This window comes from Pararge aegeria, chromosome 10, assembly GCF_905163445.1.
Source record: "Pararge aegeria chromosome 10, ilParAegt1.1, whole genome shotgun sequence".
NCBI classification, from domain to species: Eukaryota; Metazoa; Arthropoda; class Insecta; order Lepidoptera; family Nymphalidae; genus Pararge; species Pararge aegeria.
In genome coordinates this window covers 865,521-892,429 of record NC_053189.1, presented here as the reverse complement: position 1 = coordinate 892,429, position 26,909 = coordinate 865,521, and the positions used below count along the sequence as shown (strand labels likewise).

At 35.8% G+C, this 26,909-nt stretch overlaps 1 protein-coding gene across 1 annotated transcript in view; it reads left to right on the top strand.

The window, feature by feature from the left end:
- Positions 1 to 26,909, top strand: part of LOC120626666 (neuropeptide SIFamide receptor-like) — a 174,621-nt gene that overhangs the window by 66,571 nt on the left and 81,141 nt on the right. The window contains exon 2 of the mRNA XM_039894277.1: positions 19,123 to 19,222. Within this exon, the coding sequence (XP_039750211.1) occupies positions 19,123 to 19,222 (100 nt within the window). The remainder of the gene's footprint in view (positions 1 to 19,122; positions 19,223 to 26,909) is intronic.

Sequence of the window (26,909 nt, the reverse complement as noted above, 5' to 3'; positions counted from 1 at the left end):
GTTTCATTACTAAAATATATACATAATATATATCTAGTTTTTTTCTCTCTATTTTTTCTTCCACTACAAATTAGCCCATGATAGTATGTAATTGTGCCGTCAAAGATGTTTGGCGTCTAATGGGTGAGTATTAAACCCATATCCCTTATCGGTTTCTACGCGATATCATATCTACAGGAACGCTACATCACTACGCGGTACGTTTTAGTGGGTAGAGTAGTTACTAGCCACGGCCGAAGCCTCCCACTGAATTACCACCGAAGTGGTACACCAAATTTCAAATCAAACAGACCTGTGACCTTTCCATATTAGAAAATAGCTGATGGTGTTGAAACACCTAGATAGACCTTCACCAATTATCATCATCATCATACCAACCCATAACCGGCCCGCTACAGGGCACGGGTCTCCTCCCACAATGGGAAGGGGTTAAGGCTGTACCACGCTGGGCCAGTCACGCGTATTGAAGAACTTCACACACCTTTGAGAACATTACGGAGAACTCTCAGGTATGCAGGTTTCCTCACGATGTTTTCCTTCACTGTTGAGGCAAGTGATATTTCAATTGTTTTAAACGCACATAACTTACAAAAGTTAGAGGTGCATGCCGGTATTCGAACTCGCCCTCCCCCGAAAGTGAAGTCGTAGTCCTACCCACTGAGCTATCACTGCTTTATTACAATATAATCAAGCAAAAATCGTGTAAGTTTACTATTATGTTTCTTAGGTTTCATACAAGTTTTCCAACCCTGTCCGGGTACAAAACTAGGCAGATCCTGTCTGTAATGATACTTTCCCTACCGAGAGTACTTTTACATTAGTGAAGACAGACAAAAGGACCTAATGCAATAAACTTAAGTTTCTTTTGGTATTTTATTAGATTCTGGAAATATATGAAAAGGTTGTTAACTTAACATGTTACAAATTGGATTACAAAAAAATATATAATGTACTCTGTATTCTTTAAATACGTTAACATTTCATCATCATTTGACGGTTGATTAGCGCAGTGGGCAGCGACCCATCTTTCTGAGCCCGAGGTCGAGGGTTCGTTCCCACAACTGGCAAATGTTTGTGTGATGAATGTTTTTCAGTGTTTGGGTGTTTATATGTGTTTATACGTATAAGTATTTATGTATATTATTCCTAAAAATATAAATCAGTCATCTTAGTACCCATAACACAAGCTACGCTTACTTTGGGGCTAGGTGACGATGTATGTAGGTATATAAAACAAATTAAAAATATATATGTCATCAAAAGCTTATCCGGTGTTAGCCTAGTGGTTTGGACTTTAGCCTTACTTTTGGGGGGGCGTGTTCGAATCCCCGCACTCACCAATAACTTTTCTATGCGCGTGTTATGCAATTAACTATCCCTTGCTTTAAAGGTGAAGGAAAACATCGTGACGAAACCTGCAAGCCTGATAGTTTTTTTTTTTTAAATATTAATAGCGGGCAAACGAGCAAATGGGTCACCTAATGTTAAGGAATCACCGCCGCCCATAAAAATCAGCAGCACCCGAAGAGCCACCGAGCGAGGGCGTTTAAGGGGTTTGTATGTATATCCCTTGAAAAATGTTCTCTAAGACTTGTGAAGTCCACAGCGTGGTGGATTACAGCCTAAACCTAACAAACTGTATACCATAATATCTGTCTTTACAATAGTCTACCATAATATATTAACAAATTAATTTTTAATGATATGAATCTTTTTTCGGGCAGTCGTGTTAAAAAATGTGTTGGCTAAGCAACTATATCTCAAAGGGCATATTCAATGAAGGAGAGCACAAAATATCACATAGGTGCTATTTATTCCCCAAGGGCGAATCGAAAGGCGATTGAATGCGCTAGACCCAACCTTGGATTCCACATGGTCAACCCATTCGAGGCTTAGTCAAGTGATCATACAAAGTTTGGATTATGAACGTCTCTTGACACTGAATTAATTTGGAAACTGTTTAAAGTAAAATTATAGGTATAAAACATACAATTTTTACTCGGCTCAGGTTGATGGACACAGGGCGGTGTGTTGCAGGACTCCTCCCTGCGAAGTTTCTTTTTTTGTTTATAGGCGAGCGACTTCCACGTCAGATGGGTAATCTGTTTTGCCAGTCAATTAATATTTAAAAAAAAACTTACTCCAAAACCATCATCATCAACAAATTACCGGCCCGGTAAGAGAAAATGAAACTCAACTATAATCCAAACGGTTTTTTTTTAAATTAAACATAGCTGGCTAAAAATATGAATTCAAATTCAAATCGTTTACTTGCAGATTGGTTTTACATTGTTGGTATATAAAATATACGGACATACACAATCCGCCTTAGATGGCATGCAAAAAATATACATGTTCGTACACTAATTCCTACTTACTATAATAATACTATCCTAAATCAATGGACATTATTAAAATTAAAATAAAATTTAAGACAGATATCAAAAATTACAAATATCTAATCAAATCAAATTATAATCACTGTAAATGTTAAATATTTTTGGATGGTATAATAACATTTCCCAATAAGCAATTTCTTTATCTTATCTTTAAAATCTACAAGATTTATTTTTCTGTTGGCTAGTGACGTTGGAAATTTGTTGTATATTTTAGGCGCCATAATGAAAATACTATTCCCAAAGTGATTTTTCTTTTCGATAAATACCAGAACTTCATAAATATACAAACAAGGACAGGTTAGTATTTTCAGTTTCTCAAATACGGTTTACATGCATCTGTAGGACGAAATAAATTACAGGGAATTAATGGATTTTACGGTAGAATGCACGCCATTACAAGAAATTCGCCATAAAAAAGAAAAAACTACAATAAGCTAATGATTAAACTATTTATGTGCAGCTGTCCGGTTTATCTAATAAAATATAAGTTTTATTTCTTATACTTGATATAGTCTGAGAGTAAGCCATCTTAATCCAAGTTGCTACACTCAACGGACATCACTTCGAGGTCTAGATGGAATATACGGTAAGATGGATGGGGTATGTGTGTTTGGATATCCTATACTCCTAGACCAATTATTCTTAAACAGAGCAGAGTCAATGAGGAATTACCATTTTTTATAGCCTCCAGTGGGCTATCTAAGATGGCCACAGTGTTCACGTTTTAGTTAAAACAGTGGTTTATATAAGTCATCATATTTTGTTCCAAAGTATATTATTATCTCAATAGCTGATGTTTTTAAGTCATCCGTCCTGTACTTCAAACAAGTAGATATATGTATTTTTATTTAACGAGATATTTTTAGATAACCATTCGGATAAGTTAGCAATAAAGAAATGTATGTACTGAAACTTCGATTTCATACTTGAAATTAGTTATATTAAAGCTTTTAAATTATTTAAATTATCTAAGTTAACAATTAGTTCAGATATATTTAATGCAAAAAATGTTATGGTTCAGCCGGTATTAAACATTAAAATTAAAAATCTATAGTCGTTTTTGAATACTTCTTGCGTTTTATTTTTTTTTACTATTTCTTGCGTTGCCTAAGAAATTTGAATTTTCTCCGGTCTTGTCTGTTGCGAGGTTTTGGCATTGCCTAGTTACCAACCTACCGATAAAGACATGTCGCTAAGCAATTTGCGTTCCGGTACGATGTCGCATAGAAAACGATGAGGTTTGGGGTATGGGTTTAATATAGCTGGCATCCCCCAATATGTTCGTCCGTTATCAATTATCATCTATGACTGCATCATAACTTATCAGCAGTCAAGCGCTAGTTTAGCGGAAAAATAATAAGTCCAAATAAGAAGTACCTAACTATAAAGAAACAGTCGACTAGCTCTTAGACTATCCGATGCATAAAGAAAATGAAAGTAATAATTTATACCCCATTACAGATTCCGTGCAAGTCACTAGTTTCGATACAAGAAAGTTTTCTGCCAGTCTAAAATAAACATAACCGTCTGTTCTTTAGAATTCATTTCTCATTAGTAAGAATATTGACTTTTCGGTACAGTGCTATTGATATTTGATCCTGTCTAGTGGATTCATGTTTGGGAGCTTCGTTTCATATTTTTAGATTTATATCTGCAGAACTACCTTCTTTACATTCTGTTATGGTAGTCTTAGTGTTATTTACAGACAAGAACGGACACATTTTATTGAATCTCGATTCTGTGATTTTAAATTCAACCGTGGATTGATATTTTTTATCTATTAAGAGGAAAGTATAGGTGGGACTCGCCATACACACGTAGATATTGCCATATTTCCTCCCTTTAATATATCAGGACGATTTTTTTCATAAAATCAAAGTCTAGTGTAGACATGTCCAATAGTTAATATGACCAATAGTTAACCTTTCTTCGCCATTTATAGAGGAGAGCAAATATGAAAAAGAAATAACATGAGAGAAAAAAAACCTAGATGTTATATATCTTAAAAATACTTCAAAATTTTATCGGTAAAATCGGTCTCAGTTTCAGCTGTCCCTATCGCACTCTATGGGGAAAAAAGACAGCGCGACGGCAATAGTTTTTCCAAATACTTATTTATCAAATTTGTCGCAGCTCTCCCGTCATCTTAATAAAGAAGTAAGTAGAGAATAACTCATTTATGAATACACACAGTGAATTTATATCTTCGAAAATCGGCAGCCACTTTAATATATTCAAAATAATTGAATACTGGATAGAAGCAGGCGCTACTTTGTGGAAATCCATGATATATTATTGTCCTTAACAATTATTCATTGTAAAGTCAATATCTCCTGAGGATGCTAAGGTTCCGGAGCGAAACGTGCGTAGAGGGTACATTGCCAAAGATCTGTTTGGTGTGGAGTATAAGAATTGAAGAAATTATAAATTACACCATACAGATTCTCTTGCTTTTCGCGGGGTATAGCAAATTAAGCTTGATTTTCATAAAATATTTGAGGATTTCTGCATCAGTGATAAAACATGCGTGGCAGTCTGCTAATCGAATTGAAAACTAAGTAAATTGTGAATTGCATAGTCAAGGAATATTATTATCGATTACTTTTATTTTATACAGTATCGTTTATGTTCAAGGATTAAATAGCTCATAGGAAGCATGCGGTCACGATGACGCAAATTCTATGATTTAGATAAGAAGTTTTCACTTCAAAATTTAAACTATAATTTTTACATTTAAAAATTTGGAAAAAATAGATAAACTCTAAGAGGCTTTCAATAGGTTCTGATGCATAGTAAAACACTTAGATGAGCTGACGTCGACCCGGGAAACTAGGTTAATATTTGCTTTCCACAAGAAAGACAGGCGCCTAAATAGAATCTAACCGGAAGTCATGACAATAAAATAAGTAAAGTGTCGCGGGAACACGTTCCGGAAAAAATATAAAAGCCTTTATTAGCGAATGATGACACTAATGTTTTGCGGACCAGTTGTGCTGCTTGGATTTGTAAGGTAGAGGTAACCTAGGACTACAAAACAAGGCAACAATTTTCTCTTTTGAAAATGGCATTGTAACTTTGGATGATCTAAGGGTTTTAATGATCATACCTAATATTACAAATGCAAAGTTTGTATGGATGGATGTATATTTGTTAGTCTTTCGCATAAAAACTAATAAACGGATTGGACTGATATTTAGAATGGAGATAGAATTTTACTATTAGACCCAAATTTTTATCCAAGAAAACTGCATAAATTCAAATCTATTAAAGTATTTAGAAGTTATGGATGTGAATTATGTGTAATTTGTGAATTCACATCTATACATACATACGTACTATCAATTTCTAATGTTAATAACTAAGATTTAACTAAGACTAGTTACATTTAACTGTCAGGTACTGTTAAATACATTTAACACATTTGGGACTCGAACAAGGAATTTTTGAGAAATTCACCGTCTGCGTCAGACAGAAATTGTTGAAAATTCGCTACTTATTTTCCAAATCTCTCAATTTAAAAACATCTTAACACATCAAGAGCCTCTAAAGCTTTTAAAGCCAGACTGAAGCACCGGCTCAAAACCTTGCTCAAACACATCAAGAAATGGATTCGATTTTATTCCGCCAATCATATTTTACAACTCTCTGGATATTTTATTGCTGACTTCCCATAACTCGGGTAGAATAACTTTTTTATATTTTTAAAGTCTTCATTTGGTCAGGGCGTGCCGCAATGTTGGCTGAGACAGTTTTATAGTTCCGTCGTACGTCTGCAAAGTTATTCATAGCTAGGGCTGTCAAAAGAACATCTTTTATTATCAAGCGATTTTGTACTAGCAATGTTACGCTATCTTAGTCAAATCAAATCTGAAGGTCCGAATACAACAGACTTTAAGTAAGAACTACACATTTCAACACCTTAAAATTATCTACGATATTAGACTTAATCATTGTTTAGCTCGTAGATTTTTTATTTCACTTGACCTATGGCTTATAAAATTTTAATCAATCCAATAAAATTCAATCAGTTTGGGAAACATATTTATAATAATTTATTCCAACTAAGATACATCTTTCATACACGTATTAGAAAAAATAAAGAAATTTTAGAAATATACCAAATTTTTTAGTGTCAAAAAATAATTACCTACATATGTAATTGTAACCATGGTTTACTCTAAGACTAATAAAGACACTATCAAAATAAGTTTTAATTGCATAATATGTAATTTTCTTCTTATAACGCAATTCATAATAGATTTAATAATTTATAAAACTGGCGAGGCAACGAAAAAATCTAGTTTGAAAAACAGTTTGCGAAAACGCAGGTGAAGACAAGTAAAATATCTTAAAAATGGCAACCCTATTGTGGCGTATTTTAAAGTTTGTTGAAAGAGGATTATTTTATCACTTGCAATCTGTTGCAAGTCTTTTGTCTCCACTCTCTAGCTCAAGTATTAATTCTGCAAGATCAGAATTGACGTCTGTTACTTTCATTCAAATGAAATGTTTTTGCTAAAGTTTTTGAATGTTTTAATAAGTCTTACAATTGAATACTTTACACCTTCAGTCTTTTGTTTTACTAGCAGATACAAGCAACAAGCAGCGACTTTGGCAAAATGATTATGTTCAGTTAAGTATAGCATTACTAAATTCAAACAGCGATCTGAAAATTTTGGATTACATTGATTATTAACTTAGGGCGACATTGAAGTTTTCCAGCGAGCATTAGTGAACTTTTGCAACGAGTGCTATCAAAGTACACTCGCTATGCCGAGCTTGGCCCACTTCAGTCACGTTTTTGTGAATTCGCTATGCCGCGCACTTGCTACAAGATAGTAAGCTATACCGCATCGAATCACTAGGCTTCAACGAAGAATGTCTACGCTACCACAGCAAATCAAGCGCGGTGATCTCTACTAATATATAAATGCGAAAGTTTGTGATGATGGATGCATGGACGAATGTATGTATGGCTGGATGGATGTATGTATGGCTGGATGGATGTATGGATGGATGTTTGTTACGCTTCATGAAATAGCTTATAGGCTACTTTTTATTCCAGAAAAGCAAACAGCTCCTACAGGATAGCATGGCTTTTTTTCCCATCCTTAAATCCGCGCAACGGAGTTTTAGATTGACGTGGTTTTTTGGATAGGCATAGTTGAGGACCTGAAAAGTGACTTTTGTGTTTTTATTCCGGAAAAAACAAGCAGCACAAGCAGCAGCGTGCGTGTGTGTGTGTGTGTTGTGTGGTAACACTCCTATCATCATATATCCTTATCCAAATAAATAGTTTTAAAATTCAAATTGATTATGTACCTGCAAATTCCTCTTTGAATTATTCAAATTTTATCGTTTACACGTTAGTTTGGAAATCAAACTGGACCCAGTAGGTGGCGCTGCAATTAGGTTCTTGGTTTTTTAAGATATTAAAACCGATAAAAACCGATTTGATGCAGACGAAGTTGCGCGGGTCAGCTAGTATTCTAATATTAACACAATGAAACGATGGGTCTATAAAACCATAATATTTTGTTACGTTGATTACGTTGTGGGCAATTTTTTTTATTTTTGAGCGCACGAATTTCAGGAATTGCCCACTAATTAGGTTCAATCCAAAATCTTTCGAAATCAGAACAATTGAATTGTTTGGTGATTAATAATTTATTTAAAAAAAATCTTGCTATAATCCATAGATAACTGATAAAACCGTAGGCATAACTAGTATTTGATAAATGTCTCTATCAACATATTTATCCTAGAGCCTATAACATTTCTGACAACTTGTTTGTATCATAAAACATGAGGAAAAGAAAATCGAAGAAAATACACGAAACAGTAAGTTCTTTTACGAGGTATATTTTGCTTAATTAAGTTACGTCTAAGTAAAATACGTTTTCTTTTCCCCGAAAGTCATATTTATATTTAGTGAATATCCTAACTTTAGAGATAAATAAGATTCATTAAGCAATAATGTACTATTAAGGAAATCTTGAAGTTATATCGTAATGAAACTTATTTTTAGATTTAATTAATATGAATTATAGCTCGTGAGGAACTTGATGGTTAAAATAATTTGGATGTTTCACTTTAACATTAACAGCTTTAACTTTTCCCCGTTACCTTAAAAATCACGTAAAGCCGTTGACTGCGGTCATTATCTCTAACATCCATCGAAACTTACTAATATTATAAATGCGAAAATGTTTTTTTTTTGCCTTTGTGTTTAAAATCTATCTTTGTCTCAATAATTTCACCGATTAAGATTAAATATAGCACACCTATAGCTTGCATCCTGGAGATAGGCAGGATATTTTTCCTACCCGAAAGGCACAGAGAACTTCACATTAGATTTAAAAATTACCATTTGTTATCTCTACAGGCTTTAGTGACGAAATTTTGTTTAGATAGTTTATGTCTTTGAGAAAGATATTTATGGGATACTTGTTGACATGACATGGGAGACATGTTCTTACACATGTATATAACAATTATATTACACTCGCTTTAATGGTAAAGGAAAACATCGAGTCCTTATATTGTTTTATAAATATTATATATATTTATTTAAGTAATGATATTTTATTTTATGGGTATATGTAGATGTGCACCACCAACCCATTTTCTGTATTGGTTTTCTTCGCCATTGGTTGCCTAGAAGAAATCGCTATTGAGTGATAAGGCCGCTAAATTGTATACGTTGTTTTTTAAATCTTTTCTTTTTTTTATGAACTGAAGTGAAGTATATTTATTCATTCATTCATTGCTCTTTAAGGCAGGTGAAGATAGTAGGCCAGGGTGGAGGACTATGGCCTAAGCTCTTCTCATTCGGAGAGCATATCTGGGCCCTGTAGTGGACTGATAAGGTTTGATAATTATGAATACATAAACGAAATACTCACTATGAGGTGAGAACTACTGCTTCAAGTTACCGAAGAATCTGCGGATGTAACGTCATGTGCCAGATGAGATAAACAGACTATTAATCACTCCCAGAATCAGATTTCAATGTGTATTAACTCGAATAATGAATAAATTGGCGCTCTTTCAATAGTACTGATAAATGGTAGGCTTATGTGTAGAACAGGGTTGCTCAACCTTTTAACATCTAAGTGTCCGTACAAAAAACATAGGGTTAATAATTTGTATTGAGCGACAGTCAGATAAATCTTTTTATAGTTTAAAACAAAGTCACTCCCGCTGTTTGTACCTTTAAATTTTTTGCAACTGCTGAGTTTCTTGCCGGCTTCTTCTCAGTAGAATCTGCCTTCCGAACCGGTGGTAGAGTCAATACAAACAGACATACATAGTTTCAAAAGTGCTTATATTAGGCCTACTTGAAATAAATGAATTTTGAATTTGAATTTGAATTTAAACTACGCAACGGATTTTAATGCAGTTTTCTGCAGTAGTTAGAGTGGTTTAAGAGGTAGGTTTTGTATAGTAATGATAGTAAATAAGTATCTACTTTGCACACTTGCGAAGCCGGGGCGGGTCGCCAGTTGTCGATAAAATTGTGTGTTAGCTTTTAACCGAAACACCACAGGGATCCTTGGAAATAGGTTATGTATACACCTTGCGCTTTGTTGATTCTTATATTAAGTTGACTAATAGTAGCTCAATTAGTAGTTTTTGTTTTACTATTTTTTGAAAAATAGTAAATAAATTAAATAAGAATTATAAGCATAGCTGTTAAAACGCTAATCAATAAAATAAAACATCTGGTTTGGTCTCATCTCATTTCAAATTATACTCATCAGAACGTACCGTAATTTCTCAACGAATGACTACCCAAAAAAATTCATTCGTATTCAATGGTTCATTATCCCTGGAATATAATTTAATAAATCGCAGCGAGGCACACTGATATATTGTACACATACGGGGATAGAATCCGTTGCCAATCTGTATTACCATAAACATAGTGCTGATACAATCTGGAGGCTTTATTTCCCGGAATTTCTTATGGTTTTGTTTATGTCAACCTTCCTAGCACAGCGGTGTGTGCTGTAAATTTTAAGAGGAAGGTCCTGGGATTTTCTTTAAACTATAATAATTTGCGCCTGGCTGCATTGACACCTGTAGTAACTGATCATATGATCAGTTTAAGGTGCTTAGAAGCATGACCACTTATTTTAAATTTAAATATAATGGAAGCTCGAAGGGTATTCTAGAAACATACCCGTCTAATAGATTTGAAACTGAGAATGTCTAATACTCCACCGGATCTATTTAATATTGGACCTCCCATTAAAGTACCTAGACATATGAAAGTTAAATCTTGAAAGCCTTAATAAAGAGTTATGTGTAAACATCGACTAAATCGTCTTGATCTTAAAACAGTATGCAAAACGTGTTGTACAATTTCTTATATTTTATTATATCTTAGTGCATATTCTATATTTGTGCGAAATTTCATCAAGATCGGTTTAACGGTTGAGCTGGAACAACATTGGTAACAAACATACTTTCGCATTTATAATATTAGTATGGAAGTATGCATGGACTTTAAATGTTTTTCCGCGATTTAATAAAGCTTATGTCGGCCTTACGCCCATAAAGAAGTGTTATAAGCAAAAAATGTTACAAGGATAAACCAACAAACACTCTTCCACATATTTTATAATATTGTAAATTAAATTCCCAAGCTTCTCGCTGACAAAGAGGCGACAAAATTTCAATATATTCGCGATATTGTACCGAGACGCACTCCAAGGTCGAGACGGTATTAATTCCCTGCAGCCTGGAAGCTGGATAGGCGACAAGGTTGCATTGTTATATATTGCTCTGGGGCCTGACATATTGGATTTTTCGGGCCATTTGCTCTACGAGTAGGATAATATCCGAATTTGAACAGTGAACGTGTTTCTTAAGGTATGCCAGGACGTCCTAATTTTAAAAATAAACCATTAATTGAAGTTGATTTTGAAATCAGTCAATTGAAAAGATAGAGAAAAGAAACAGCGAAAAAACTTAGATGGAAACTAAGTCTGCTGAGGAATTGTTAATAAATCAAGATGCATTTGGAAACCTTTAAGTTTACGAACGTACTTAGTTATCTCCATCATATCAGGAATAAAGTAAAATCACACGATAAATGTGCTTTTGACTTTTGGTGGGAGAAAATAATTTAGAATTGTTAAGCTTGTTTTTGTTAAGCGAAACGGTGATGGACTAGTGGGTAAGGTCGTATTTCCTTTAGTGGAGACAGAGTTCGAGCCGCGGAACGCATCACTAACTTTTCAGAGTTATGAGCGTTTTTAATTTAAGAAATTTAGATATCACTTGCTTTAAGCGGTGATAGAAAATATTGGGAGGAAACCTGCATGCCTGCGAGTTCTCCATAACGTTCTCAAGTGCGTGTGAAGTCTACCAATCCGCACTTGGTCAGCGTGGGAGACTACAGCCTAAACCCCTTCTCATTCTTAGAGGAGACCCGTGCCCTGTAGTGGAAAGGTAATGGGTTGATGATGAAGCGTCTTGTAGTGAACAAAATCGAGTTGAGAGAGAGATTCATTGAGTTAACAATAATAATTGGTTTGGTACATAAACGCTGTGAAATAATTAATCAGTCCATGCATATTGTTATCTTTGAATTATTATTGTTATTGTTGCCACAAATAGAGTCACCGCCGTAAAATAATACAGCCAAAAAATTTGTTTGCATCAAATAGCCAACATAGTTCCTCATGATGTAGGTGTTTCATCGTAACTTATCTATCATCATCGTCTTCGACTTATATAGCCTATATAGGACATCCACTGCTGGGCACATAACGCCTAATAGGACATAAACGTGTACGTTACGTAATAATTATGCTGCAGACCTGCTTCTGAGGTACGGCGCTAATTGCTAACTCCTACTGCGAATTTCATGTAACAAACCCAATACAACCCTATGACCCGAACCGGGAATCGAATCCAGGAACTCGAGTCCAATAATATAACTTACTAATCACTAGGGTGACACCTTTTACAATGAATAATTGTTACGAACTGTTAACACATATTTTTTACAATTATGAATTGTTAAGTCCTTCTCCTGAGGTTGCTCCGAAACAGGTTCGGAGCGAAACGTGCGTAAAGGGGTTCATTCCCGAAGATTCTGTTTGGTGTGTAGTATAAAGATTGAAGAAATTATAAATTACTCCATACAGATTCTCCTTCCTGCTTTTCGCGAAGTATAGCAAATTAAGCTTAATCTTCATAACATAAACTAAATCATAGGTATGGTTTTATAGACACGCACACACCTTTATGTAGGAAATGAGGTTGTGTTGGGTTTACCTCATCCCTCAGCTGTGTTGTTAGCATAAATAATATATACAGGGTAAAGAGGCCTATTTAAGCGTATCGGCCAGATAGGTAAACCAAACACCAGGTTTCCAAAACTAGGTTTTCCAAATAGGTCAGTGTGTAGCATTAGCTAATGTTGCGAGCGCCCGGCCGATCCATCTCCGCACGGGGACGCTGTAGCCTTAGCACAACTTTTGCTCTCTCGCAATTGAGGAGTCGATTTCGAGTATTAAACTCTTTATCGGCAAAGTAAAACTGATCTTATGTCCCTCATGTTAAAGTCACAAATCCATTACTTCTGATTTTTGTTTTACAAATTTTCTGTCAAAAGCCCGAGCTAATGAATTGTAGACAAATTTGAACTTTAGCAATGAATGCAAATAAGATCCATTTTATTTAGTATACTCGAAAACGACTCCACTAGCGCTTGCTAATCTTGCGCTAAGGCCTGGTAATCTGTTGATACGTTTTTGAGGTTCGCAGGTTGTTTCGTAATATACTGATGTTTTTGCACTCAAATTATTCTTTTACTTTTTTTGACTACGATCTGAGGTTTTATTTAATAGTAATAATTGACCGACGAAGCAAATGGCCAAGCAAATGGTAGAAAACAATCGCGTTTAAACAGAGCAACACATCCCAAAGAACACGTCCTGTAATGTTACAGGACGTGTTCTTTGGGCCGCCCTGTGTCTGTCAACCGCAGCAAAGGTGTTAAGCCTAATGCGCCTGGAATTACACCAGCAACCGAGCCTTGCAGACCGGGACATTGCAAAAATGCTGCTTAACCGGCAGAATCAAGCATGGTGGTAGTCCAGGGACGAGGTCTGATACAAAAAGCTTTACTACTACTAAGAAGAAAATTATTTAAAAATTATTTCTGTTCACCATACAAAATTAGTTTTACTTTGAGTAAAACTACTTTGAGTAAAACTACTTTTGTATGGTTAGGCATTAATTAGGCAGACTTATGCCGAGAAAGAAATTAAACTATAAAGAAATTCAGTGGAAATTGGTAAAGAAAATATAACCATACTATTTTATTTAATAAATTTAGGAATGCAACTTCTCACAGCGTTATAAGTTAGCGTCTACGCGGCATTGGCGTTGTGGTATCAGAACGCAAAATCACTTTTTCTCTGTAGTGTGATCACTAGACCCCCCGACGCCTCCCACAATACTATACCGGAGAAAATTTGAAATTGCCCCTGCCCGGGTCCTTCCACTTCTAAATAAGCGCTTACTACTGAGCCAATGAGGCCTATATAATAAATTGGAATGCCTAAAATAATTTAAATTACGCTAGAACGGATAAAATTAGCCAAGAATTTAAACTACAGTCTGAATTAAGACATAGGCTACTTTTTATCCCGGAAAAATACGCACTGCGATATATTTGTTTGTCTTTACAGAGCAAGAGATCGTCGTCTCATTTTGCTTAGTGGTAGTTCAGGGGTCAGAAATTAACATAGGCATCGTCGCATCAACCCTTTACCGGCCCACTACAGGGCACGGGTCCCACAATGAGAAGGGGTTAAGGCCGTGGTCCTGACGCTGACCCAGTGCCGATTGGTGAACTTTACACATCTTTGAGAACATTACGGAGAACTCGCAGATATGCGGGTTTCCTCACGATATATTTCTTCACCGTTGAAGCAGGTGATATTTAAATTTCTTAAAACGCACATAACCGGGATGTCAAACTCGCCCCCCGAAAGTGAAGTCGAAGTCCTACCCACTGTGCTATCGCCGCTTCGCTTCATATAACATAGGCACAACATCGAAAATTCCACGCGAACGATGTCGAGGGCACAAAGTAGTCCAGTCTATTTTTTCTAACCTGTCATATTATTATTATGTAAATAATATTTTTTTTAACTTTACGGTGTAAAGTTTATTTTCAAGTTTTAAGGAAAATAATCAAAACATGCTTACTATATTTGTTGGGTTTTATGTATTTATCACACTCGTTTTTTAATGTATTTAATAATAATGAAAAGATTGTTTATAATGTAAACAAAAGTTAGAAAGAATGGAGTGTTTATAAATATTTGTCAAACAACTGTGCAACAACAATTATAACACAAACAAGTGAAACAATCCGTCTGGCACATCCGTAGTCCGCACGCTACGTGGCCTACTTGCGTGACCCACTTCCACCTGAGCCCCCGCCCGCTGCAGGACATTGCATAAGTCTACGTTATTAAAACCTAATGTTTTTTGGCTGCTTCATCATTACAACATCAACTGCATTACAGGACAAGTCTCCTCTCAGAATGCGAAGGGCCCAAACCATAAGTAAACTTGCATACCTAAGATTCCTCCATTAAGTTCTTAAAGTTGTATCATCATCATCATCATCATCATCACGGGTCTCCACCCACAATCAGAAGTACTATGCGTGTAAGTCTCAAAAGAAAAAAAAATTCAAACCGGTTTACAAATGAAAGTTCTGAGCTTACAAACGAAAAAAAAAACACCCGAATTGAGAACCTCGTTTGTAAGTCGCTTAAAAAATTTATCAAGCACATCATCAACATCATTACTGTGTTGTAGGGAAACAATAACCCGTACACGCTACATAGTTTATTTAGGCCCGGAACCCAACCTTGGACCTTGGCTTTTAGCGCGAATTTAAATGAAGCGTTCCGAATCTGCCCCTTCCTTGAAAAGAGATGAAAATGCTCAAGGCCTCTCTGAAAAGCCCTTTGCATTTTTAAGATGCTATCAGGGAACAAATAAAATCTCTGATTTGAGTGGATTCATGTTCTTATATAATCAAATTTTTTTCTCTTCTTCATTTTAAAGAATTTCGTAATATTCAAGTCTTGTTAAACGTGGCATAAAGTCGAAAGACCAATCCAGTGGTTTTTCACCTCGGTACTTCGACAGCTGGTCGGCCGGCTAGTCCGAAACTCACTTTCAAACAAAAAGAGAAAGAGTATTTGATAACTATTTGATTGCAAACAAAAGATAAACTATACAACGAAAAAATACTTCACAGGCTTTAGAGGTACATTATGTACTGTATCTTAGACTTATCTGTGAAACCGAAAACCTAATAGTTTTTGAGTAAACCACTGCCATAGTTTTTCCTGAAAGACATTAGCAAATACAGTAAACTTGGCTTATTAAATTTGATCATTAAATTTGGCTACATGGCTGTCCTAGGGCACTTATTGAATATTAATCTGTCTTTGTTTCGAGTGCGCCTTGAAAATAAATCAGTAACCTTCCTAAAGATATCTGGGATAGATTTAACGCGTATCCATTGAAGTACAGATGGAAACACCATAGTAACTCTTTCTGTCTTAATTTAGATGAAGAAACATTTTGTAACACATAATTATATTTTTATGTGTCAAAAGGCCGAGATTTGTATTTCCCAAGAGTGCAGCCTTGTTAAAACTAAGCCGCTAACTCTCAAGGTACCGAGAAACTCGCTGCAAAAAGCAAAATGGAGAGCGTAAATAATTCATATCGTACAATTTCACTTACATGTAAATATAAACAGAATTCAAACACGACGTTGCACGACTAAGTCAAATTAAAGCTCAACAACTTCCACAGCAAACATGTAAAGAGTAAACGAACCGACCACAAGTTCATACATATTTCAGTTAGTTATTTCGTATATGAGGCGTCTAGATTCAAAGGCGGCAATCTGGGTTTTTAGAAACTTTTAGTACCAAAAAATATAAGTGGCGCACTCGGGAATAAAGTATAATTTCTTTGGTTTATTTTCGTACGCTGGCTTCAGCTTGCTCAAATTCTAGTTTAAACTAGCAGTAACCTTTTATGCACGCAAAATGAATGCTTTCCTATTCATCTATAATTTCCCATGTATCAAGTAGGCTGACACGTTTTTTAAAGTCCTCTTGCTTCCGGTGAAAGTTGTATAGTTACCGATTTTAGGCTGGTATTTAGAAACACATCTACATATTATGAAAGCTTGGTCCAACGCCGAAATCAAACCCTGAACCGCGAGATCTGAAGTTAAACTCGCTCAACAGTGAATGCAACGAGACAGTTAAGGCAAGAGGCCATTCAAGCGATCAGCGATAGTTCTTCTTCGTGGATAGCAAGAGATCGGTAAACCGTATGCACCGAAATTTTTAATTACGCAGCAAGACACCAGAGCTGATATTCTTAGACATAATTTGCAGCTATATCACCGAGGGACAGTTACAGGTGCAAAGTTTTTTTTTTATCTGATATAATTCTCTAGTCTACTCCCACACAAAAAGGATCTTAATCTTTTACACCTGACGCTTTCTCTACGTATGTATGGAATTTAATGCCAATCGTTTCTTCAGAGGTTAAATGGATCTTTTAAAGTCTGCTAATAAGTATTTTTCTATGTGACACTAGTTGGCAGATCTGCTTTTTTTGTCTGTGTATGCACAATATTATTGTTATTTTTTCAATTAGATATATAGCTTTTGTCTTAATCTTAGGTAATCGGATGAAATATAAGGAATATCGTAATTCGTGGCAGTCTGTTAAAACCTATTTCTTATTGACTATTTTTCACCCAACATGAACATTTTTTATTTTTTCCACCAATTTCTGACATTTCTTTTTTGTCTTCATCGTAATCAGGTAGAAAGAGTCGACTGGCGTCTACCAAGCATTCAGAAATTCATAATACAATCTCATTTCCATATACCTGAGCGGCCAGGTCAAGGACTGATAATATGGGTTACAAAGAGCCGTATACTCAAAAACAGGCCTCATTAATGTAAAATCAGTTTCTTACTAAACGTCTGAATCGATAAGATGCAACTCTTCCTTATTCGAAAGCAACGAATAAACGACTGTAATGTAAAGGATGTAAGAAGCAGTTTGAATTGTTCGCGACGCTGTCATTTCCGACTTTTGTATTGTAATTCCCTTTATACCGGGACAAGGTTACGTGGGAGAGGGATAGTGATATGAAGTCTTCGGTAGGTGCGAGAGGGAGGTTGGATGTAGGAATGCAAGGCTGCCGGTTCGAGGTACAGTGACCTGACCTAGTTGGAGGTGCAGGCGATGGTGTAAATATTGATTCAGCACGACCTGTTGCTGAGGTGGGCGCCTTTGGTTCTTTTGAAGGAGCTGGGCTGACTTACGTACGGCTCATCACGTATGAAAAAGGTTGAGAATTAATTAGGACATGTACGTGTATTGTACGTTTTCTCGCTTCAGTTTCAAAATAGAAATACGGTTTCTAAAGTCTGAGCCCGCTATTGTAACAAGACACTTTTTCATTTCTGCCATTGAAAATTTTGTTTCCTGTCAGACCCACCTTTATAACTTTATTGTTTTTGCTTTTTTCATTTTTATCATCATTTGCGCGGATACTCAGCATTGTATCAGAGGACTACAATACTTTTTGAGTGTCTTGGAGTTAAAGATCATCTCAGCTGAGTTACTTACCTTAGGTAACCTACTTTTAGTTCGTTGAACCCGCGCAATAGAAATAGGAACACCTTGATTAAACTACAAAATATTACTCTCACTCATTTCTTAAACTATATAAGTTGTATAAATACTATTTAAATAATTATTAATGATAAATACTATTTAAATAGATATGCTTGCTCGGAATTTTTACACCTCTTTTCGTTAAAATCGGTTTAGCTGTTCTAATCGATCTATCTAATCGGGTCCAAGAATCCTATTTCAAAGATTAGCCTAAGCAGATAAATATATATTTTTGTCTTAATGACTGTCTATTTCTCCGGAAAATCTTTCAACTAGACGGCAAACTGGTTCATAGATCGTATGGAAGTCATTTAGTTTTGAAATTTACAAACATTACATATGAAGGAATCCTTTCCCTTGAACCATTTACTTGTGTCAGTTAGAAAAAAAAGGTATTTCGATTAGAAAAGGGCGTGGTTAAGGCACTAAGGAAGGATTGATTTAAAATGAAGCTTAGAAGATTGTATAAAAAGTTTTAAATAAGAGACGTTACATTGAATGAATTAAGTCTCTCTCAATATTTCACTTTTTTTTTGCTATAGTGGAAATAGCAATACACATACAACACACAATACACAATCTGTGAAAATTACGACTCGAGCAGATAGATCCTGTTGACTCCCTTCCGGTATGGAAATGTTTGTTAGTTATTAAAACCGCGATAGAGGAGAAGTGGTGATAGCCTAGTGGGTAAGGCTTTGGCTTTCCTTTCTTTCTTTATGTGCAATTTAAATATCACTTACTTTAAACGGTGAAGGAAAACATCGTGAGGAAACCTGCATGCTCGAATGCTCCATAACGTTGCAAAGGGCGTGTGAAGTTTACCAATCCGCACTTGGCCAGCGTGGTAGACTACCGCCTAAGCCCTTCTCATTCTGAGAGGAGACTCGTACCCTGTAGCCGGCTGGTAATAGGGTGATGATGATGATGAGTAAAACGCTGCTGTTGTTTGTTACAGCGTGGGTGCTGGGGTGGCTGATGTGCAAGACAGTGCCTTACGTGCAAGGACTCTCCGTGGCAGCCTCCGTGTACAGCCTCGTCGCGGTATCACTCGATAGGTAAGTTTACACTCTTTCTATCACCTAGTTCCGTTCTATTCCCTCTAAAAATTAGCCTCAACTACAATCTTATCAGAGCACGCTAACCTGTTCATTTCTACAGCAATTATTCTTTCTTGCGACAGATGATAGCAGAGCGTGTGTTATAACACAATATTGTTTGAATTTATGCATTGGTGTGCCAAAAATTACATTGGGAATAAAGTTATAAAAACATATACTAAACACCATAAATGATTTCTGTACCTACTTTTTGAAGATGAATTCAGGGCATAAGACAATAGTCATTTCCCAGGCATCAAGGTATGATACGTCACGTTTTATATGTATATGATTGGGGAGGCTCTGCCTAGCAGTGGAACTTTACAAGTACACGATAATGATAGTCATATGAAGACATATAAAGCCGACTTGACGTAGTAGAAACTCTACACTGGTGAGGGCCTTCATATCCCTTATGCATTGGTGCTACGCTGTCTAGTCGATGTCGGAATTTACTACGAGATCAACGGTACCTAACTACTGCCGATGGTGTGATACAACCAAAGACTCAAGATTTATAACTGAGATTTTCGTCGTTAATCTACATTTTTTTTAATATAGTTCAACGGGTACATCCACGATAATATAGTGAGGATGTACAGCGTTTTATTATATGTATAGATACGAGTAGATGCGTCAATCAACACTTGGAGGGCCTAACCTAACGTTACATCTACATAGAAGTAGGCGTAACTTTGCGGAATTCCATGATATATTATGAAAATTAAGCTTACTTTGTTATACTTACTCCGCGAAAGCAGGAGAAGGTGGCGGAGCATAAGGATTGAAGAAATTATAAATTACACCATACAGATTCTTCTGCTTTTCGCGGAGTATAGCACATTAAGCCTAATTATCATTATCTTACACTATCAATCTGTAGATCTACCCAAGATAATATTGGACTTGACCTACTCGTGTTACGTTCATAATTTGAAATTTTGTTCGGCTGGTAATTTTTGGCAAAAGACCTAACTGCTCACTCGGGGTGCTTTAATTGGAGAGGTACTTCATTTATGTGGATGTAATATTTAAGTGGGGTTAGCTCGGGGCGAGTGCGGGGCTCAACCGAAGGGTTTGAATTTGCAAATTTTAGAACTTCAGTTGTAGAATTACGTTACTCTGGTACCAGTTTAAACATTTGATTAATTGTAAGAAACTTTCCATGTACTGGCACGAAAAGTTGCAAAATCCAGTGTTGATTTTGAAATTGTGTAGCTTCATCATTATCATTTTATCAACTGATGGACGTCTACTCTGCCGTTCTAATGAAAATGGCGATTGCGAAGGCAAAAGGAGCTCTACCTACGTAACTTACTCATTTTATTCGGAATCCGGAGAAGAAAAACTCGTAGTACAGTTAGTCCGAAACTCACTTGTAGCAAAATGTCAAAAAGTCGCCTTTTTCATGAACACGGTTCTGGATAGTTTTTCTAGGCATTTCCAAATCCACGGTCTAACGCCACCTGTGTCAGCGGTAACTGCAATCTCTTTGATGATATAGTCTGTCCACTTAGATGAAGCGCCTATTCTTTTGTATAAATATCTAAAAATAAGAATATGTATGAGTATTTGTTAAAAAACATATAGCACCTTAGAATGCCACCGATCAAAACAAAAGCCTGCTTATTTCCCTGTAAACCTCATTGACAAATTTTTGGCACGCAAGACCTTGGGTATGCCTCAATCGCATTATGGGGTTTTTATTATAATGGGGCCCATCGCTTCAGGTCAAGGTACGCCTGTGGGAACCGGGACAGCCTTGGCAGTTCTGAGGTAAACGCATTTGTCAAGAAGGTGGGAAATCTTTGCGAGAAATTGATAAGGGCAATGTTTACATAGGATTCGTTCCAGAAAGGCTACTTATTCATACGCCTCTCATTATTATAGGAGCAATTTTATATACAGCCAATTTACTATTATATTTAAGCAGGCGATTCACAGTCTGGATCGTAATAATTCAAAAGATAATTATACTTAGCAAAATAAGAAATACATATTAATTTGGCTTGAAACTATTCTGAAGCTGAACTATAATATACAAGTGTCAGACTGTGGGCAGGTAAGTAAATACACTGAAGCTCCACATTGTTTCCTATAAGTATAAATGCTTTAGAATGACAATACAAACCAGATAGAAAAGTAGTTATAATTATAATATTTTTTTAAAGATATACTTCGATATGCTATGATTATCAACAATCAGCTAAGCGTAACTATTGTTTGTTGATGAGTTTATACTTTTTATCTTCAAAAATCTGCATCACATTTTCATTAAATAATGTGGTTATTTTATTTAGAATGGAAGCAGCCAGCCTCGCTCTCATCTCCCGCAAGATAGCAAAATGATTGTAAATGTTGATGTTGGAAAAGAGCAACTACTGAGTTTCTTGCCGGCTCTTCTCGGTAGAATCTGCTTTCCGAACCGGTGGTAGAGTCACACAAACATACATACTTGACGTTTCAAAAGTGCTTATAAAGTAGGCCTACTTGAAATAAATGAATTTGAATTTGAATTGAATCTTAATGTTTGAATTTAAAAAATTATGATTATATTTGATAATCATATTTTCTTCTGTAATATATCATTCTATTATCATTCTATAATATTAGAAATATGTAATAATACAAATGCCAAGTTAATAAAATGATCTCCCGCTTTTTAGTTTGATATCGGTTAATAATACGATATATCCATGCTTGCACCTTACATTTCCTGAAACTTCAATTGACGTAGGTATCTCTTTGAAACCTCATAAACAGATGTAAAATACGGTCGGGATTCAAACGAGTTAGTGAATTTAATGAAAATTTGTCTACGTGACTGGAATTAATTTCAGAATCTCTAGAGATTTACTCTGCAGTGCATTAAGCTAACCTATTGAAGTGAATATTTCTATGTTTTGAATGGATTCATGCACTCCAATTGAATAGATAGTAAACATTTTAATGGATGAAAAAATATGCACTGTAATACTTTTAGAATTACTAGAACAGATGATGTATTATTGTAGGTACTGTTGATAATATTCAGCACTGTAATGAAAAAAGTTTTAAGTACTACTTATTACTTCTAGAATTAACTGATGACATTCAATGACGAAGGAACAGGGCTACCTTTGTCAAAAACCTATCCTAGAGTTAACACTGGGCTCACATTAAAAAAAAATCAATAGAAGGTAATTGGATACTTTAAAGTGTAAAGAAATATGGATTGCTCTTGTAAATCCGCAGGCGCCATATCACATAATGTCATATTAAAGAGAATTCACATTAACTTTAACATTTCCCACATTAATAATTGGTAATTAAGATGTCATATCCTGTAGTTGAGCTCTTAGTGTCATATTTAAATGGGTCTTTTACGTCATAAAAACTATTTTGAATAAGCCAATGTTTCAGATTTTGCTTAAATACCGTTTCTTTCCTTTCTTCTGTGATATACTTATTGGATAGGCAGGCGTTACTGTTTAGAATTCCATGATATATTATGAAAATTAACCTTAATTTGCTATAATCCGCGAACAGCGTGAGAATCTGTAATTTATAATTTCAATTCAAATTATAAATTACACCTGTACGGGAGCTATGGTGATACGCTCGACCGTAACAATAGGAAGATCTTCCTCCGAGCGGGTGATCGTGCTCGGGGACCGAGGTCCGAACAATGATTCATTTTTAAATTTTTCGGAAGGACACTTGCCGATAACCACCTGAGGGGTTGCTACGGCGTCACCGGGGGAGTGGGGCGAGCGCGAAAGCTCGCCATGAGAAGAGCCCCAGGGCTCGACGACATCGGGGGGGTGCGAACAATCATTTTTGGAAGTTGTATATCTATAGGCATTCTTCGCTAGCGCGATGCAGGATTTTTGTAGCGCCATCTAGTTCTGTAATGTGGAGACCGCTACACACCATACAGGTTTTCCTGCTTTTCGCGCAGTATAGCAAATTAAGCTTCAAATTAAAAAAATTCTAAATTCAAATTTTTTTTATTTCAAATAGGCACTTTTGAAACGTCAAGTCAGTGACTCTACCTTCTCCCTTCCCTTACCCCTCTTTATTTTATAATATTTTTTTCATGGATAAAAACTTTGTTAAATTTAACCTTAATGTCAACGACCATTAAACAAATATAAACTTAAACTTCGTCCGCTTTATATCCTTGACAAAGACACCTAATAATTAAATTCACAACACACACTGAAGGCGGTCATTAGTTGCAAGTAAAGTATGAGTAGCATTCGAGTCACGTGTGCAATTAAATGGTTCCCTCTCTGTGCCGTTTACCTCTCAACTGTGACAGTTTTAGTGTTTTAGTAAATCAGGAGGCGCTCTAAAGTTCATTGACCTGGTAGGGAGTTTCAACTAATTTACATTTGCAACGAGTACCGAGGTTTAAAATCATAAACGTACGACAAAAACAAACTACTTCAGCTGCACTCTCTAATTTGTTATGTTAAAAACATAATTATCTGACAAGTTAAATGTATAACCCTAAAACACATCATCACCATATCAACCCATTACCGGCCCACTACAGAGCACGGGTCTCCTCCCACAATAAGAAGGGGTTAAGGCCGTAGTACACAACACTGGCCCAGTGCGGATTGTGGGACATCACACACTTTTGAGATCATTATGGAGAACTCCTAGGAATGCAGGATTCCTCATAGTGTTTTTCTTCACCGTTGAAGAAAGTGATATTTGAATTGCTTAAAACGCACATAACCTAGAAAAGTTAGAGGTGTGCAAGTTAAGTCGAAGACTTAGGTTGTCACTGCTTCTAAATGCTAATTACACAGGCAAAGTTGATACTTCTGACCATCGTGAGTGCAGCATCGAGGTGAACATTGTCCGTGTAGCTACTGCTTCCATACACACTTTCTATCGCCATTCTACTTAATATACTGCGACTCAAATTCAAAATTCATTTATTTCAAGTAGGCCTAATATAAGCACTTTTGAAACGTCAAGTCTGTCTGTGTGTAGTGACTCTACCACCGGAAGGCAGATTCTACCGAGAAGAAGCCGCCAAGAAACTCAGCAGTTGCTCTTTTCCAATATCAACATTTTTCTATCTTGTGAGAGATGAAAGCGGAGCCGGATGCTTCCAAGCATCCTTGTCATTAAGAAATTCATCAATTGTATAATAACCTCGATGTATAATAGAGGTGTTTTAACACATTCTTTTAACTTATGCTTTGGTTGGTCCAAAATTACCTTAAGAATCATATTATAAAAGCGTATACTCAATCCCACAAATGACTTCTGCACCTTTCGCAGACGATATGCAGATGTCACTAATTTATGACCATTTCTTGTAAGTCGACTGTTTATATCCACTTTTTGTTTATAAAGACTAATATGTTGTCTTACAAATACTGTATTGTTATAACGTGGTATGTCACACACCTGTGCTATACATTTCATTTGATCGGCTCCAAAGGCACAAAGTGTGATCTTAAAAAGCCCCAATTTTTTTCTACTTCAACAGTTAATTCCAGAAATGTAAGTGTAATACATAGGTAAGCTTACGAAGCATAAAAAAAATTGGTTGCCTGTAAAGTCGGTATACGGGCGAAAGTTTTACGTGACAACGACTTTGAGTGGTAAAATAATTTTAATGTGAATATTCATTCGTATAGTAGGAAGAAGGATGAAATAATAGTAACAATTGAAAACATTTATTTATACAAAGAATTATATTTAAAACATTAATTTATACAAAGAATCTCGCACTGAATTTCATATTAACAAAATTTTATTTTTACCTTTACACATACATACGTATTTATATACAAATATACATACAATAACTTGCAATACATTTGCGTACAATGAAACAGCGTTTACTACAAAGGGACGCGTGCCTTTCACTTTTTATGTCTGTCTCTCTCGCTCTTAGGCGGGCTAACCATGCCCGAGTGGAAGGGACGCGTGCCTCTCACTCGCTCTCATTGTGAGCGCATAACGTGAGCGGAGCGTAACGCAGTTTCTTGAAGTGTCACCCGGCAAACCAATTTATAAGACGTTGTCACGTCAAAAATAATGTAAGCAGTTTGCTAGCAAATTAATATAATTAAATAAAACTCTAGGAAAAAATAAGTTGTGTAACGAACAAAAACATAGATACTAAAAGATATAAAATAACAAAGTCGGAAAATTTGCCAAGGAAAGCCCCAAAAAGAATTTTATTTTCTCTCACATCACCCACATCGTTCTTTTGACCCAAATATAACCCAAATTGCTTTTCAATTTCCATACGCAAACACTTATCAGGGTTTGTTAATGTTGGGGCCTTTTTAGGAACGGGTAATTTTGGTTCAGCCTTAACTTTTCAGGTTTTAGTACACACAAAATGTACTTTTTAATCTTACATTGATACACACAAAAACATCACCCAGCTAAGTTGTATTGTTTTGTAATGCTCTTTTTACGGCATTTGGAACCCTCGTAGCTTTAATTTTAATTTTATAAAAGTAGTTATCACCATCATCTCCCTAACCGAAGTATTCTATTACTGAATATACTTAAATAGGTTTTTAGTAATACAAACGCTTGTCCAACGCCATAAATTGAATCTGAATTTTGTGCATTTTTTTTTATAAGAAGATAATTTATCATTGATAGAATAATTTATTTATAAACCAGAAGTACAAACAAATTATGTAATCGTATTAAAAAGGCTTGATTGAAACAGTGTCTACGATTTTATGATTTATTTTATTAATTAGCAAAAAATGAATATCAGAAATCTAAAGAGAGGTGGCCGTAATTAAGCCCTCAAGTATTATTTGTAGTTCTCAATAAAACATTAAATATTATTTTCTACAATCATATACAATAACTCTTAAATCGGCAATAAAACTTATAAGTATGAGCAATAACCATCGGACCATCCCCTGAGTAAAAGTAGACATTGTTTGTATACTATATAGATAAACACCCAGACACTGAAAAACATTCATGTTCATCACACAAATATTGTCCAGTTGTGAGAATCGAACCCACGGCCTTAGACTCAGAAAGCAGGGTCACTGCCCACTGCGCCAATCGGCCATCGCAATTTAAATAGCAGAACACTTATTTCTTTAGTCGTATGGCATTATTTTAAGAAATAGCGGTTTAAATTATTGATATTATCTACAAACTAATAAGTTATATATCAATGTCGTGATTTTCCAACCATGTGACAGTCCGAGCAGGGATTGGGAAATCCCTGCTATGAATAGATGGGGCAGCGCTGGATTATGTGCTCCATCGTCTGATCTTCTTCGCCACAGGCACATCTAGCGGAAGGTTTCCAACCCCACTTTTGCAAAAGATGGTTGCAGCGTCCATGCTCTGTTCTTAGCTGGTTTAGTGTACACCACAGGCTACGAGGCAGATGGAAACCTTTGGGTTTCATTGTGGCATCGAAGAGATATGTTGTCGGTTCCCGGGTACCTTTCCATTCTTTTCTCCTGCTATTTTCTAGATTAAATTGACTTACAGAATACAAAATCTTGATTTCAACTGACTGCAATGAGGCCAGAAAACTTTATGACACCTATAAAGTGGCACCATTTAGCGTAGGCAGTAGTGAAGGTATTGTTTTATCATGTTGCTCAAATGAAGGTGGCATGTTCATAACCCTCAAAAATAA